Source organism: Salmo trutta, chromosome 7 (genome assembly GCF_901001165.1).
Source record: "Salmo trutta chromosome 7, fSalTru1.1, whole genome shotgun sequence".
Classification (NCBI taxonomy): Eukaryota; Metazoa; Chordata; class Actinopteri; order Salmoniformes; family Salmonidae; genus Salmo; species Salmo trutta.
In genome coordinates, this window is record NC_042963.1 from 1,047,561 (window position 1) to 1,065,533 (window position 17,973).

Genomic DNA, 17,973 nt, shown 5'->3' on the forward strand with positions numbered 1-17,973 from the left:
CCCAAAATGTCTTATTTTCAGCTGTTTGAAGCTGGTGAACAAAAGAGCAAAAATAAGTAAAAGCTCAATTTAAGGACCGGGAGAAGCATAGAAATAGCACACGTAGAACGGATCTACCACTTATCACACTTGCTTTCAATGAGAATGAAAGATATATCAATCACATTTCTATGTGAATTTGGTTGTGTCACCACAAAGCTACATACTGGACCTCTTCAGTATGTAGTATGTAGTTATTCAGAAGTTAAACATGTTTCAGGCCTAAAAGGTCATGGTTTATTTTTCATTTGTTTCTTCATTGGGGGTGGCAGGTAGCCTAGGGGTTAGAGTGTTGGGCCAGTAAATTGAAAGGTTGCTAGATCAAATCCCAGCACTGACAAGGTAAAACCTGTCATTCTGCCCCTGAGCAAGGCAGTTAACCCACTGTTCCTAGGCTGTCATTGTAAGTAAAAATGTGTTCAAACTGACTTGACAAGTTAAATAAAACAATTGGAAAGGCATGACTGCAGGTGCTGCTGGAGCCAACATGGTTAATAACTCAGCTATTTTGTGTAAAGTAATTTGTCATGGTCATTTTATTTCCTAATGCATGTATCTATATAGTATCCAATCCTACAGTACAAATAACCCATGTTGCTAACAATTGTGGTGAGGCTGAATACGTTAAAGTCGTGGGATCAGATGGAGCCAAGATCGGTCATGTAATTCACTATCGAGACATATGAAAGTTTGCTACAAAAAAAGGGATGGTTACAGTTACTCTCTTCACATGAATATGTTCTTCTAAAATTCATTGACCATAATCACAGTGTACTGGTCCAATTATTATTATATATTTTTTTACATTTGATGTTGTCCTGGTGGTATATGAAACAATCTGGAAACCTGATGAATAACTAAATCAATACAATTTAATTAAAGTAATTTTAACATATTATTATCTACATCGGAGGCTTTCATTGCATCATTAGATTATCAAAACTGCTGTCTAGTATCTGATTATATGTAACTTTCCTCATTGTATTAATCATTGTTTTATATGATTTAGGAATATAAATCCAATACTGCATAACATTCTATTTCTAAATATGATGTTCAATTGCATTTTCATTTTCTACAGTATTTTCTTTGATTTGCCATTTTTGTTGCTTCATTTTAAAAAGGACTTTGATTTTACAGCTGAAAAACCATGAATTGTTTGTTTTATAGTCTGTGAAATAGAATAAATTAGCACATGGAATATTTTAGCTGTGTGTGTTTCCTTGAAATGCTCTGGTAAATACAGACCCTTCGGTGGTAAGTATCTAGATATAGCCTAGAGCTCCAGGAAAGGAAATATTTAAACCATATAACTCAAAATGGTACATAGCAGGGATGTACTGTGTTATAGCCCACCTTGTTTTCAACTTGAGTATTGATTATAATTTGCATTAAGCCTACTTTGTCTCTGACTTGTCCGATCTGTTTTAGAAAAAAAAGGTGTGATATGTGAAGTCATGTAGAGATGGATAAGAATCTAAGCAAATATCAATCTTTATAGGGGCAGAAAAATAGAGTGGGAGATGCATACAAAAAGGGTTCCAAAAAGGTTATTTGGCTGTCCACATAAGAGAGCTATTTTTGGTTCCAGGTAAAACTCTTTTGGGTTTCATGTAGAACCCACTGTGGAAAGGGTTCTACATGGAACCCAATAGGGTTATATCTGAAACCAAAAAGGTTCTACCTGGAAGCAAAAAGGGTTATTCAAACGATTCTCCTTTGGGGACAGCTACAGAACCCTTTTAGGTTCCAGAAAGAACCACTTTTTTTTTGAAGATTGAAGATCAAACAGAGAGTAATAATGAGACACCATAAATGCCCAGCCACTGACCGTTGAGCTGTTGTCTGTCGTCTCTCTCAGTGCGTGTGTAGCTCTGGTTGTTCAGTCGACACAGAGCTGCGTCATTCTCCCAGTAGTCTGTGTACAGGCCAATATACAACTCTCCTCCTAACAAACACACAGAGAAGCATTATAAACCAGATGTTTCACCAGAGCAAAGTTTTACACTACTGATTTTTCACACAAACACACAATGAAGAACAAAATTACAATCAATTGCAAATGTTGGTAATTTTGGGAAACTATGTTTGGTTATTTATGTCGTTTACAAAATAGCCTCCAACACCCTACTCAACAAATTGGATGCAGTCTATCACAGTGCCATCCGTTTTGTCACCAAAGCCCCATATACTACCCACCACTGCGACCTGTACGCGCTCGTTGGCTGGCCCTCGCTTCATACTCGTCGCCAAACCCACTGGCTCCAGGTCATCTACAAGACCCTGCTAGGTAAAGTCCCGCCTTTTCTCAGCTCGCTGGTCACCATAGCTGCACCCACCCGTAGCACGCGTTCCAGCAGGTATATCTCACTTGTCACCCCCAAAGCCAATTCCTCCTTTGGCCGCCTCTCCTTCCAGTTCTCTGCTGCCAATGACTGGAACGAATTACAAAAATCTCTGAAACTGGAAACACTTATCTCTCTCACTAGCTTTAAGCACCAGCTGTCAGAGCAGCTCACAGATCCCTGCACCTGTACATAGCCCATCTATAAATAGCCCAAATAACTACCTCTTCCCCTACTGTATTTATTTATTTATTTTGCTCCTTTGCACCCCAGTATTTCTACTTTGCACACTGATTTACTGTCAAATCTACCATTCCAGTGTTTTAATTGCTATATTGTATTTACTTCGCCACCATGGCCTATTTATTGCCTTTACCTCCCTTATCTCACCTCATTTGCTCACATTGTATGTAGACTTATTTTTCTACTGTATTATTGACTGTATGTTTGCTTTACTCCATGTGTAACTCTGTGTTGTTATATGTGTCGAACTGCTTTGCTTTATCTTGGCCAGGTCGCAGTTGTAAATGAGAACTTGATCTCAACTTGCCTACCTGGTTAAATAAAAGGTGAAATAAAAAAATATATATCTTTTTTTTATCACAATCTATACTTTATAGATATAGATGTACTATTGTAAAGTGGTTGTTCCACTGGATATCATAAGGTGAATGCACCAATTTGTAAGTCGCTCTGGATAAGAGTGTCTGCTAAATGACGTAAATGTAAAAATGTAAATGTAATTTCCACATGGTGGCAGCATTGTGCTAAAACAAAACCTGCCTCTGAGCACTGTGCAATTTAGTCAGTAACAGCAATTCTACTAGACTAGAGTACGAGTTTGGAAAAGGGTTAGGGTTAGCATGCCTGACTGAGACAGAGACAACTGTGAGAAGAACATACTGTATCATGAAACACAAAATAAGGTAGAATGTGAAAGAACAGAAGTGAAAATGCGTTGCATTATGTGTTAGGTATTCTTACTGTCCAGGGTGGATGTAACGGGGCTGTTGTGGTCGTAGGGACATCTCCCTCTGCCGCTCTCTACACTCTGCTCCTCCAGCTCAAACTGCCTGACCTGGGGACCAAAAAGTAGCAGTGAGAACACACACGCATGCTGACACATGCACACACAGCGACATCCCTGAGCTTGACCTTAGCCATAGCGTGCCTGGTGCCAGAGGAAGATTCTTTGTTTTTCCTGATGGTGCTGTTGTCACAAGTCCACTCAGACTGACAGTGGATTATATAAACTAAACTAACTCACAGCCCAAACAAACACACACAAACTAACTTTAAGTACCAACTCCCTCTTTCTCCCTCTTTCTCCCTCTTTCTCCCTATATCTCCCTATATCTCCCTATCTCTCTCTCTCTCTCTCTCTCTCTCTCTCTCCCTCTCTCTCTCATGCACACAGTCCAAACAAACACACTCCCTCTCTCTCAGAGGACACACAAACTTTAAGTACCAACTCCCTCTTTCCCTATTTCTCTACCTCTCTCTCTCTCTCTCTCTCTCTCACTCACTCTCGCTTCTCTCTCTCATTCTCTCTGTTTCTCAGAAGACACATAAACTAACTGCCAGTAGGCTACCATAGATGAATAAAATGTCATGTCAATGTTTTACCTACAGATTCCATAAAACTGTATCTCATATTACTGTATCTCATATTACTGTTTCTCATATTACTGTTTCTCATATTACTGTATCTCATATTACTGTATCTCATATTACTGTTTCTCATATTACTGTATCTCATATTACTGTTTCTCATATTACTGTATCTCATATTACTGTATCTCATATTACTGTATTGACTCTATTTTAATTATTTAAAAAAACAAATGTATTATTTGTGCAGTTCTTTATTAATATTTTTGTTATTTGTTACATTTGACTGTTTAAAACCTAGCATTACTACACATTTTTCTGAAATTGAGACAGATATATAGTATTGAATAAATACATTGAACAATCTCTTTCATAAATTCGTTAAACAATAAAAGCTTATTTACCAACATTTCTGAAAATGGATATATAGCATTTTTGAAAAAAACTCATAATTTATGTCACTCCTTGTGTATCTCTGTGTTTCACTGTCAGGTGAATAAACAAACTCCCCTTCTCTCTCTCTCAGGAGACACACATTGTCCAGTGGATGTGTTGCGGTATTTACAGATCATTTAGGAAAGACTGATGACGAGACTGAGCCAAACCAGCAGCATGTCCTTCTAAATGTGTTCATACATTTATTAGGTTCACCACCCCATTCACAAAAATGGTTTGTTCCTACAGACAGTAAGTCACGTGGCCGTGGCTTGCTATATAAAGCAGGCAGACAGGCATCCAGTTACTTTCGCTCGAACGTTAGAATGGGCAAAACGAGTGACCTAAGCAAAAAACATCCAGTCATTGGCAGTCCTGTGGGCAAAAACAGCTTGTTGATGAGATGTCAAAGGAGAATGGCAAAAAGTACAACAATGGTGTGCAGAACGGCATCTTGGAACTCACAACTCGTTGGTCCTTGTCACGGATGGGCTATTTCTGCAGATGACCACACCGGGTTCCACTCCTATCCATAGCCGCAGGAACTAGGGGTGCTCAGGGTGCTGTAGCACCCCCTGAAAAATCATAATTATATATTGTGATTATTTTCACTCCAATTTGCATACCTCCCCAACGGATCCTCAGATTACGCAATCTTTATTGCACTCCACACTGTTCTTTCACACCTGGACAAAAGGAACACCTATGTGAGAATGCTGTTCATTGACTACAGCTCAGCATTCAACACCACAGTGCCCTCCAAGCTCATCACTAAACTGAAGACCATGGGATTAAACACCTCCCTCTGCAAATGGATCCTGGACTTCCTGATTGGCCGCCCCCAGGTGGTGAGGGTATGCAACAACACATCTGCCATGCTGACCCTCAACACGGGGGCCCCTAAGTGGTGTGCGCTTAGTCCCTTCCTGTACTCCTTGTTCACCCACAACTGTATGACCACGCACTACTCCAACACCATCATTAAGTTTGCAGACGACACGACGGTGGTAGGCCTGATCACTGATGACGATGAGACAGCCTGCAAGGAGGAGGTCAGAGATTTTGCAGTGTGATGCCAGGACATCAACTTCTACTTCAACTTCAGCAAGACAAAAGAGCTGATCGTGGACTACAGGAAATGAAGAGCGGAGCATGCCCCCATCCACATTAATGGAGCTGTAGTGGAGCAGGTTGAAAGCTTCAAGTTCTTTGGTTCCCACATCACTAAGGAATTATCATGGTCCACACACATCAACACAGTCATGAAGAGGGCATGACAACGCCTCTACACCCTCAGAATGCTGAAAAGGGCCCTCAGATTCTCAAAAAGTTCTACAGCTGCACCATTGAGAGCATCTTGACTGGCTGCATCATCGCTTGGTATGGCAACTGCTTGGCATCTGACCTCAAAGCGCTACAGAGGGTAGTGAGTACAGCCCAGCACATGTCTGGGCCTACCTTCCTGCCATCCAGGACCTTCCTGCCATCCAGGACCTTCCTGCCATCCAGGACCTTCCTGCCATCCAGGACCTCTGTCAAAGTCTCCAACCGCCCAAGTCATTGACTGTTCCCTCTGCTACCGTACGGCAAGTGGTACCGATGCACCAAGTCTGGAACCAATAGGACACTGAACAGCTTCGACCCCAAGCCATGTTTCATGAGCTGAAATGAAAGATCCCAGACATTTTCCATAAGCACAAAAGCTTATTTCTCTCAAATGTTGTGTACAAATTTGTTTACATCCCTGTTAGTGAGCATTTTTTCTTTGCCAAGATAATCCATCCACCTGACAGGTGTGGCATATCAAGAAAATTATTAAACAGCATGATCATTACACAGATGCACCTTGTGCTGGGGACAATAAAAGGCCACTCTAAAATGTGAAGTTTTGTGACACAACACAATGCCACAGATGTCTGAAGTTTTCTCTACCATAAGCCGTCTACAAAGGAGTTTTAGAGAATTTGGCAGTACATCCAACCTTCCTCACAACCGCAGACCAATTGTATGGCGTTGTGTGGGCGAGCGGTTTGCTGATGTCTACATTGTGAACAGAGTGCCACATGGTGGCGGTGGAGTTATGGTATGGGCAGGCATAAGCTATGGACACCAAACACAATTGCGTTTTATCGATGGAAATTTGAATGCACAGAGATATTGTGAAGAGATCCTGAGGCCCATTGTGAGGCCCATTTTTTAAGGTATCTGTGACCAACAGATGCATTTCTGTATTCCCAGTCATGTGAAATCCATAGATTAGGGCCTAATAAATTCATTTAAATTGACTAATTTGCTTATATGAACTGTTACTCAGTAAAATCTTTGAAACGGTTACATGTTGCGTTTATATTTTTGTTCATTATAATTAGGTAAAGGGTTAACCAATAGCTACCCGGACTATCTGCATTGACCCTTTTTGCACTCATCACATACACTGCTGTTACTTTTTTTTATCATTCCTGTTGCCTATTCACTTTATCCCTACGTATATGTACATATCTATCCCAATTACCACGTACCCCTGCACATCGACTTGGTACTGGTGTCCCGTGTATGTAGCCAAGTTATCGTTACTCATTTTGTATTGTTCTTTGTATTATTATTTTTCTGTTGTTCTATTTTTTCTTTATCTCTGCATCGTTGGGAAGGGTACGTAAGTAAGCATTTCACTGTTAGTCTACACCTGTTGTTTACGAAACATGTGTCAAATACAATTGATTTGATTTTAGTCAGAATTTTGCGTGTGCAAAAATGTTTTCCCTTAATAGTAATTGAGCAACTTTTCCATGCCCTGAAGAATTCAGGCTGTTCTGTAGGCAAAGGGGGTCCCACCTGGTACTAGATGGGTGTACCTGATAAACTGACCATTGAGTGTATATCAGCCCCATTAGTATCTCCAAGTCAACAAACAACCCTCCCAACCCTGCTCACCTGTCCTGTGTGTCCCACCCTGATTTTGGCACAGTGAGGGTTAAATGCTCCTGTTCCGCAGGCCAACAGGTGGGTGGTGTTATACCGCTGTAGCACCTTGATGTAGTTAGCACACTCTGGCTGTAGGGACAGAGAGAGGGCAGAGGGATGGAGGAAGGTAGAGGGGAGCAGGGAGGGAGGGAGGGAGGGAGGGCAGAGGGATGGAGGGAGGGAGGGAGGTAGAGGGGAGCAGGGAGGGAGGGAGGGAGGGAGGGAGAGAGAGGGCAGAGGGAGGGAGGGAGGGCAGAGGGATGGAGGAAGGTAGAGGGGAGCAGGGAGCAGGGAGGGAGGGAGGGAGGGAGGGGGGGACAAGAAGGATGGAGGAAAGGAGAGTGGTTAGGTATGTATTTGAAGGGTAAACTATGACACATTACATTTTTGAATAAATTACGGAGTCCTACAAACGTAGAATAATCAGATGATGTTACCTTCTCTCTGCCTTTCATCAGACAATCTTCTACCTGCGACACAGAGCTGGCCCAGTCGATCTGGGGAGAAATGACAATACATAACACACCAACACAAGCATATCCACATGCACACACACTCACACATGCACAATGTACTGTATGTCTGTTTGACTGGTGTGCATCATAACATGTTGTGTCATGTATGTCTCTCTCTATCATCATTAAAGATACTATCTCATCAGTGATACAATATACACATTTTTTACAATAATAATAATCTCCATTACCTAATAATAATGACACAGAAGGAAATGGACAAAAATAATCACATTATTTTCTCTACATTACAGAAATTTTCCGTAGTCAGTTATCCTGCCCTTTATGTCATTGTCTAACATTTTAGTCTTATCCAGTAGGGAATGCAAGCATTTCATACATTTTTTTTTCTCCGTACTGGTCCCCCGTGGGAATTGAACCCACAACCCTAGCGTTGCAAACACCATGCTCTACCAACTGAGCTACACGGGACTACTTAATTAAACAGAATTAAAGTTAATGACACCTCATTATAACACACTCAACTGTTACTTCAACCACCTCAAGGAAACAGTCAGATCTGACAGCCATTATTACACGTATATAGGGCTGGAGAAGTACTAGTAATACGGAAACAATTCCACCTAGCCTATCAGAGGTTAAGGGGGCAGACCTGGCATATGGCAGTATCTCTTTCCTCTCTGTGTCCAACTGTGTGCTCTTTATGGAAAGACTTGGTAATATAATGAAGATGCACAAACACATACACTCTGTTTAGGTAACCTAATGACTTGGAGGGGTAAGAGTTCAAATCCCCTCCACACACGAACAGACAGACAGACAGGCCTACAGTACCTCTCTGTGTTGGTGGTTAACTCTCTCCAGGCTGAGGGAGTACAGGATGTTTTTAGCCCCTACATACAGCCTTTCATGGGCCTCGTCCAACAGCATGGTCTGGGGCTGCAGGGAGGGACCTGGTCCCTGAAACACCCACGTCCTGTTCAGATCCCATAACTCTGCACAGGGAGAGAGAATAAAGAGAGAGAAAGTGGAGAAAGGGAGAAAGAGAGACGGGGGAGAGAGAGAGAGAGAGAGAGAGAGAGAGAGAGAGAGAGAGGGAGAGAAAGAGTGAGAGAGAGAGAGAGAGATGGGGAGAGAGAGACTATTACAGATCTATAGGCCCACTGACACAGCTCTAAAGCCTGTAGGCCCACAGAACAAGCTTTTAAAGTTACACAACCAGTAGGATACAGTGGCGCCCACATGATCGAAGGCTTGTAAAATGTGAAAAATGTAACCACTTTATATCTGACATCTGCACTCAGTGTTATAGCATACCTTCAAGCACTTTAATCAACATTACGTAAAAGTAGAGCGCCTGTGATGAATTTAAATTTTGTTCACTGGCTATTTAGCATCAGCATAACAAATTGCACACCCTAAAGTGCTTTGTCCATCTGTGTGTGGGTGTGTGTGTGTGCATGCATGTGTTTTAAAGCTGAGCAATTACCCTGTCATATAGATTCCTAAAAGCTGTCCCAAATCCAACACTGTCTCGTACATGGTTCAAATGTTGTTGTATCATATGAACTTGAAGATACTAATCAGGAAGAACACTAGTCACATCCCAAAGCTTCTCCCAGAAGAGCATTGGTAAGAACTCGGATGTAATGCCTGGGAAAGATGTTGTGATTGCTGAATGGGATATTTGATCCTCACAGCCCAGCCTATCAGCTGTCTCGAGGGGAGGAAGTCATTTAATCAGACAGGAAACGGAACTGTTGTCTTTATCTGACCTTGGGTAGCGGTTGCCCTTAGGCACTGATCTAGGATCAGCTTACAGTCCTCAAATCCTAACTTGAACCATTGGGAGAATAATTTAAAACGGGCCCTAGATCAGTTTCTAGGGGGGGACTTCTTCCTTCTGCCTTTATCTCTAAGTTTTATTTATCCTATTTATGTATCTAAAAGAGGAAACAGTGTGTCACTAGACCGTGAGTTTGATTAGGAGGGTGAAGTTTAATAATGACTGAACACATGGGTCACGCATGTACGCACGCACGCACGCACGCACACACACACACACACACACACATTCACACACATTCACACACATTCACATATTTTCCCTCTAATCAAACCTGTCAGGTCTGCCTTCGATCATGTCTACAGCTCTGGAGCCCAGGTCTGGGGGTGAAGGACCAGAGCCAGGAGCTACAGCCCCAGCGAGGGTCACTTCCTGTGGGCTGTGGTGGGTTGCATGCCCTGGGCCCTAGAGCACAACTGGATGTCCTTGTGGACGATGAGACAGAGTCTGGAGTGTGTTAGGAAACCCCCTAAAGCTTTGTAGCGCCATGCAGAGCAGTCCAGGACACGGGTGGTTTATATGATCAAATGAGACTCTCTATTTGTATTCCTCCCTTTCCCAAATTGGAGCTGCCATTTTTTCTTGCCCAGAAGAGAGGAGAATACTCCTGGCTACCATAACCATCACCTCCCCCTACCTGTCTCCTCAGACGTAACTTCTCTGGAGTTATATGTCAAGATTTAAGTGACTGCCAGTGTTTCAGGAGGGGGCTCTGTGATTTGTTATTTCAGCATCTGTGGGTTTTTAGTAGCATTACATCTACTACAGTATTAGATGTCTCGGTAGAGACCAATAGATTCGGTTTATTTTTCTGGTTTTAGATTTCTCTGGTAGATCCAGTCTGTTTGTTTTGCTAGCATTAGAGATCTGTGTGGTAGAAACAGAGTGAAGGTTTGTTTTAAGAGGTATTAGATCTCTAGGTGCTGTTAGGATTGAGATTAGTCTGATTGTTTTGGTAGCGTCATTGATTTCAAACAGTGTGTGTGTATGTGTTTAAATAATAAAAATTGCCGTTAGATCTCTATGGTAAAGACAGAGGGGATATGGTGGTGCTGATATGCCAGTGCCCAGACACGCTTCCTGTAATGATCTAAACCAGGCAGTTACAGCTCTTAAAAGGCATGCACTGAGCACGCATTCAAGCACACATGCACACATACACGCCTGCACACACACATACACGCCTGCACTCACACATACACACACATGCACGCACACATACACCTGCATGCACGCACACATACACACAGATGCATGCAGGCACACGTGGCACGCAAACACACATACGTGGCGCTCACACACATAAGTGGGGAGCACTCACACACCTCCAGATGTAACACACTATGGAATGTGTAATGCTTCAGCTGACGATAACAAGGACAGGCGTGTAGTGGAGGAAGAGGGAGTTTGTCATCCACTGAGGGAATGAATGGAAACTGAATGGGATAAGTTAACATTCACTCAGGGAATGAATGGGAACTGAATGAGATAAGTTAACATTCACTGAGGGAATGATGGGAACTGAATGGGATAAGTTAACATTCACTGGGGGAATGAATGGGAACTGAATGGGATAAGTTAACATCCACTGAGGGAATGAATGGGAACTGAATGGGATAAGTTAACATTCACTGAGGGAATGAATGGGAACTGAATGGGATAAGTTAACATTCACTGAGGGAATGAATGGGAACTGAATGGGATAAGTTAACATTCACTGAGGGAATGAATGGGAACTGAATGGGATAAGTTAACATTCACTGAGGGAATGAATGGGAACTTAATGGGATAAGTTAACATCCACTGAGGGAATGAATAGAACTGAATGGGATAAGTTAACACCCACTGAGGGAATTAATGGGAACTGAATGGGATAAGTTAACATTCACTGAGGGAATGATGGGAACTGAATGTGATATGTTAACATTCACTGAGGGAATGATGGGAACTGAATGTGTAATGTTAACATTCACTGGACCAAAAGCCCTTCATATTGATAACAGTGTTGTTGGTGATGATGATAAGGATAAAGGTGACAAATTCTCATAACAAAAATTATAATGGTGATGAATCGTGATGATGATGATGATGATGATGATGATGATGATAATGAAATGACAGGACTTGACTTGAGTGAATTAAACATGAAGAGTGTATTTCCAAAATGGTATAACCACCGATTTTTCACATTTGGGTTTTTTCATCAGAAATGATGTCTTATGGGTACCTTCATGTGTGTCTAAAATACTACAGCTTTTTCATTCATAGATTTTAAATGTGCATGCTATATATACATTGTTTAGCTGGAATGGAAAGTTTGTGTCGTTTATATTTGACTGCGATATGTGGTTGTCTTACCAAGCTATCTTAAAATGAATGCACTTACTGTAAGTCACTAGAATAATAGCATCTGATAAATGACTGAAATGTAAATGTTTTACATACAGATCTCATGTTAGATACTTTTTCTAAACTCTTAACACAGCAACACACCTACATCACACAATTAGGCAAATAGTTCATTTTCTGCTCAAAACCACATTTTGTTCATTAATACCAACTCTACATTTCAAAATACAAAAAAACGTTCCTTACATACTCTAACTCTATCAAAACACAGTAAACCCGACTCAATATCTAATCATTCTGTCAAAACACCAGCACATGCTTACTATCTAAGAGGAACATAGTCAATCACAGCACAATGACTTTCAAAATACTAACAGTTGATGGCATTACAAAAACTGCAATGCTTTTCATGTTTCTGTTCTACCTGCATACAATAGACAATATGAAATCCATAGTTTTTTATAATTCAGTTTCCTTTAACTGTAAACCACTCTACATTTTTTGGCTGAGTGTCGAATGTGTGCATTTTTGGCAACATACTATCTATCAGTGAGTAAGTCATCTTTACTTTATAGAATGTACAGAATGTACAGTAGAAAAAAGTAGTAAGTGACAGAATTGCTGCAGTAAAAGATTTATTAGCAACATGAAATTGCTGCCAGTGATCAACATAAAATCCTTTGGTTCCAATTGTGTAAAAATAAAACACATTTACGGTAAAAAAGGCACAGAAGGGAAAAAATGCAAAAATGCATAGTCCTGTTCTAATCTATACGATCTTCAGCATTTGGCCACATGTTCTCGTCCCCATCACATTTTATGTTGTCTCTCGCTATGCACCGTGGATAGAAACGCTTGGCATGCCTTATCCACCCCTGGCAGTCTTCAGCTGAGATGTCTCTGCAGCCGGCGTCCATTGCATCCAGGAGGGACATTTGGTCATGTGGTTGATGTTCATACACTTTCCACCTCCAGGCAGAAAAAAAATCCTCAATGGGGTTGAGGAAAGGTGAGTAGGGGGGGAGGAAAGGCGAGTAGGAAAGGCGAGTTGGGGGGGAGGAAAAGGGAAACCATTCTTAGATGGGCTGCAAACCAGTTTGTGATTACATGTGAATGGTGGAATGCTTCATTGTCCCATGGAATCACAAATGTCTTCATGTTTCCTCCCACCTGTTCCCTTTCTGCTTCTGGCACCAGTTGTTGGTGGAGGTCATCTAAAAACTAAAGAAGGTGCTCAGTGTTGTAGGGACCAATCTGGCATTTCTGCAGGACCAAACCAGCACTCCAGATTGCAGTACACATTGTGATATTTGCGCCTCTCTGACTTGATGTCATGACTTCCGTCGAAGTCGGATCCTCTCCTTGTTCGGGTGGCGTTCGGCGGTCAACGTCACCGGCTTTCTAGCCATCGCCGCTCCATTTTTCATGTATACATTTGTTTTGTCTTGTTCCCTGCATAGCTGGTTTTCATTCCCCAATCAATCTACATGTATTTATTCCTCTGTTCCCCATCATGTCTTTGTGTAAGATTGTTTGTGTTACGTGTATTTGGTCTTTTGATATTTTTGTTACGCGCCAGACATTTGTCTATGTTCCGTGTTTTGAGCACATTGTTTGTGCTTTTGATATTTTACCTGAATAAAGTGTGCGCCTGTTCACTTCACTCTGCTCTCCTGCACCTGACTTCGCCTCCAGTACACATCCATTGACACTCGGCACATCAACGGTGGCCCTTTTCTCGATGACGTTTCTTCCCCGCCCTTTTTTTTGCCACTTTAAACCCTGCCTCGGCTACATCAATTATTTCATGTGGGTTCTGATTATCCTCCAACTCCATGACTCTCTGAAAGAAATCAAACACAGTATGTGTAAATGCTTTTCAGCATGTCCTACTGTATGTACTGTAACCCATGTTAACATGTAGAGTAGCATATTGTCCCACTGTATGTACTGTAACCCATGTTAACATGTAGAGTAGCATAGTGTCCTACTGTATGTACTGTAACCCATGTTAACATGTAGAGTAGCATAGTGTCCTACTGTATGTACTGTAACCCATGTTAACATGTAGAGTAGCATGGTGTCCTACTGTATGTACTGTAACCCATGTTAACATGTAGAGTAGCATAGTGTCCTACTGTATGTACTGTAACCCATGTTAACATGTAGAGTAGCATAGTGTCCCACTGTATGTACTGTAACCCATGTTAACATGTAGAGTAGCATAGTGTCCCACTGTATGTACTGTAACCCATGCAGAGTAGCATAGTGTCCTACTGAATGTACTGTAACCCATGTTTACATGTAGAGTAGCATAGTGTCCTACTGTATGTACTGTAACCCATGTTAACATGTAGAGTAGCATAGTGTCCCACTGTATGTACTGTAACCCATGCAGAGTAGCATAGTGTCCTACTGTATGTACTGTAACCCATGTTTACATGTAGAGTAGCATAGTGTCCTACTGTATGTACTGTAACCCATGTTAACATGTAGAGTAGCATAGTGTAAAACTCACTATAGAACAAGACATATAGGATAGACACCATACCTGGACATATTGGTGCTGGAGTTCCCTGACCCGCTCACTGTTCCTTTCAAAAATCACTGTGTACAACTGTTTCATTCAGAGTCAGAGCAATGGTAATCAGGCTGATGCTTTCCAAATTTTGAAAAACCAGGTTGTCCTCTACAGTTCTGGTCTGAATTTCTCTTAGTTTTATTGCATTGTCAGCAATGAAAAAATCCTACAACGGCATGCTATTGGTCTTCACTGAGGAGCTTTCCTCTTCCCCCAGAGGGAGGAGGAAGTTGCATCCTTTAGAGGAACAAAATACAACATAGGTATTTGGGTTGGGACAGGTGGCCTACAGTTACTGTGGGACATAGCAACAGCAATGATAGAAGAAGCCCTTGTGAAATGTGTTACTTACCTGTTGGTTTGTTGAAAATTCCGGATAATGGAAGCCACGGTTGACCGTCTGTGATTAGGCTGGACTCTTTCACCAGTCTCTCTCAGTGATAGACCATGGTATTAGGCTGGACTCTTTCACCAGTCTCTCTCAGTGATAGACCATGGTATTAGGCTGGACTCTTTCACCAGTCTCTCTCAGTGATAGACCATGGTATTAGGCTGGACTCTTTCACCAGTCTCTCTCAGTGATAGACCATGGTATTAGGCTGGACTCTTTCACTAGTCTCTCTCAGTGATAGACCATGGTATTAGGCTGAACTCTTTCACCAGTCTCTCTCAGTGATAGACCATGGTATTAGGCTGGACTTTTTCGCCAGTCTCTCTCAGTGATAGACCATGGTATTAGGCTGGATTCTTTCACCAGCCTCTCTCAGTGATAGACCATGGTATTAGGCTGGATTCTTTCACCAGCCTCTCTCAGTGATAGACCATGGTTTATCACATGGTCTATGATGGTGGCTCTTATTTCATCGGTGACAACAGCTCTTACTCTCCTTTGAACACCACCATGCATTCTTACTCCTCTCCCCATACCTCTCCTTCTCCCTTGTCCTGGTCCAACTACTCCTCTGCCTGGTCCAGCTACTCCTCTCTTTGGTCCTGCTACTCCTCTCCTTGGTCCAACTACTCCTGTGGCTGGTCCAACTACTCCTCTGGCTGGTCCAACTATTCCTCTGCCTCGTCAAACTACTCCTCTCCTTGGTCCAACTACGCCAATCCTTTGTCCAACTACTCCTCTGCCTGGTCCAACTACTCCTCTGCCTGGTCCAACTACTCCTCTCCCTGGTCCAACTACTCCTCTGCCTGGTCCAACTACTCCTCTGCCTGGTCCAGCTACTCCTCTCTTTGGTCCTGCTACTCCTCTCCTTGGTCCAACTACTCCTCTGGCTGGTCCAACTATTCCTCTGCCTGATCAAACTACTCCTCTCCTTGGTCCAACTACGCCGATCCTTGGTCCAACTACTCCTCTGCCTGGTCCAACTACTCCTCTGCCTGGTCCAACTACTCATCTGCCTGGTCCAACTACTCCTCTGTCTGGTCCAACTACTCCTCTCCTTGGTTCAACTACTCCTCTTCCTGGTCCAGCTACTCCTCTCCCTGGTCCAACTACTCCTCTGCCTGGTCCAACTACTCCTTTTACTGGTCCAACTACTCCTCTTCCTGGTCCAGCTACTCCTCTCCCTGGTCCAGCTACTCCTCTCCCTGGTCCAGCTACTCCTCTGCCTGGTCCAGCTACTCCTCTCCCTGGTCCAGCTACTCCTCTGCCTGGTCCAGCTACTCCTCTCCCTGGTCCATCTACTCCTCTCCCTGGTCCAACTATTCCTCTCCCTTGTCCAGACATTATTTTTCTCTCTCTGCTCCTCTGTGTTGTTCTGTATCCACATTGAACAAAATCAATCCAAAGAGTCCCCTTTTTACTGTGTATGTCCATGTAAATGAAAGAACTTCAACACCTGGCTGGGTCTCTGATTGAGATTGGAATCAGCTGTGGTTGGTCTATTTTACACAACTTACAGTAAATCAGCTATTTCTCAATCTTTCAATGATCTGTTCATTCAAAAATGCTTATCAGCTGTTTCAATATAGCTTTTGAGCTGCTGTTGCAGAAGTAGAGGAGTTATACTATATTTAAGGTTTTGAACATTAGTTCTTCATTTCTGGCATGCTGTGTGCAAGCATTTGTAAATAAGACAAGAAAGATCCATCATTTTGGTATTGGGTAAGCTTGTATGTAAAGAAAATGTAAGCATTTTAGAAACGTGTTAATTGACTGAATATCCTGTGAAAACAACATGACAGATATTGTGCTAATTGTATTTAGAGTTTTGAAAATGTGACTGCAGATTGGACAAAAGGATGTTAGCGATTGTAAAAAAAACTGTTAATTATTAGTTTTTTAAATATTGATGTCACAAATGTATGATCTGTACATTTCATTATTAAAAATGTAGTTATTTGTTACATTTGATTGTGTAAAACGTCCTGTAGCAGTACTACTTATTTCTCTGCTAGTGAGGCAGATATATAGCATTCTGCAAACACATCAAGTGATTTTAAACAAATACATGTCTGTCATTGAACAACCCCATGCCATGATTAGATAGTGAAAAAACACACCAATCTCTTTCATAAGTTCTTTAACTTTTTGGTGACAGGGGGCAGTATTTGGAAATTCAGATGAATAACGTGCCCAAATTAAACTGCCTGCTACTCGGGCCCGGAAGGTAGGATATGCATATTATTAGTAGATTTGGATAGAAAACACTCTGAAGTTTCTAAAACAGTTTGAATGATGTCTGTGAGTATAACAGAACGCATATGGCAGGCAAAAACCTGAGAAAAATCCAACCAGGAAGTGTGGAAATCTGAGTATTGTAGTTTTTCAAGTGATTCCCTATCCAGTATACAGTGACTTAGGGTTCATTTTGCACTTCCTAAGGCTTCCACTAGATGTCAACAGTCTTTAGAACGTTGTTTCATGCTTCTACTGTGAATAGGGAGAGAATAAGAGGTCCTGGAGTCAGATGATTGAGAGAATGACATGAGTTCAGTGGCGCGCTCTCACGTGACAGTTAGCTGTGTTCCTTTTCATTTCTGAAGACATTGGAATTGTCCGGTTGGAATATTACTGAAGATTTATGATAAAAACATCCTAAAGATTGATGATATCGTTTGTCATGTTTCTACGAACGTAAATATAACTTTTTTTGACTTTTCGTCATGACATTTTGCGCGCGCTTCCTGCATTTGGAGTAGTGGACTAAACACGTGAACAAAAAGGAGGTATTTGGACATAAATGATGGACTTTATTGAACAAAACAAACATTTATTGTGGAACTGGGATTCCTGGGAGTGCATTCTGATGAAGATCATCAAAGGTAAGTGAATATTTATAATGCTATTTCTAATTTTAGTTGTCTCCAAAATGGCGGGTA

General features: G+C 41.8%; 1 protein-coding gene across 3 annotated transcripts in view; it reads right to left on the reverse strand.

The window, feature by feature from the left end:
- Window positions 1-17,973, reverse strand: part of LOC115196710 (semaphorin-3E) — a 50,086-nt gene that overhangs the window by 17,874 nt on the left and 14,239 nt on the right. For all 3 annotated transcript variants that reach the window (XM_029757555.1, XM_029757554.1, XM_029757553.1), the window contains exons 2-6: window positions 8,702-8,862; window positions 7,829-7,888; window positions 7,362-7,481; window positions 3,369-3,462; window positions 1,871-1,987 (exon numbers count right to left, since the gene is read on the reverse strand). In XM_029757555.1, coding sequence (XP_029613415.1) covers window positions 1,871-1,987; window positions 3,369-3,462; window positions 7,362-7,481; window positions 7,829-7,888; window positions 8,702-8,862 — 552 coding nt within the window. The remainder of the gene's footprint in view (window positions 1-1,870; window positions 1,988-3,368; window positions 3,463-7,361; window positions 7,482-7,828; window positions 7,889-8,701; window positions 8,863-17,973) is intronic.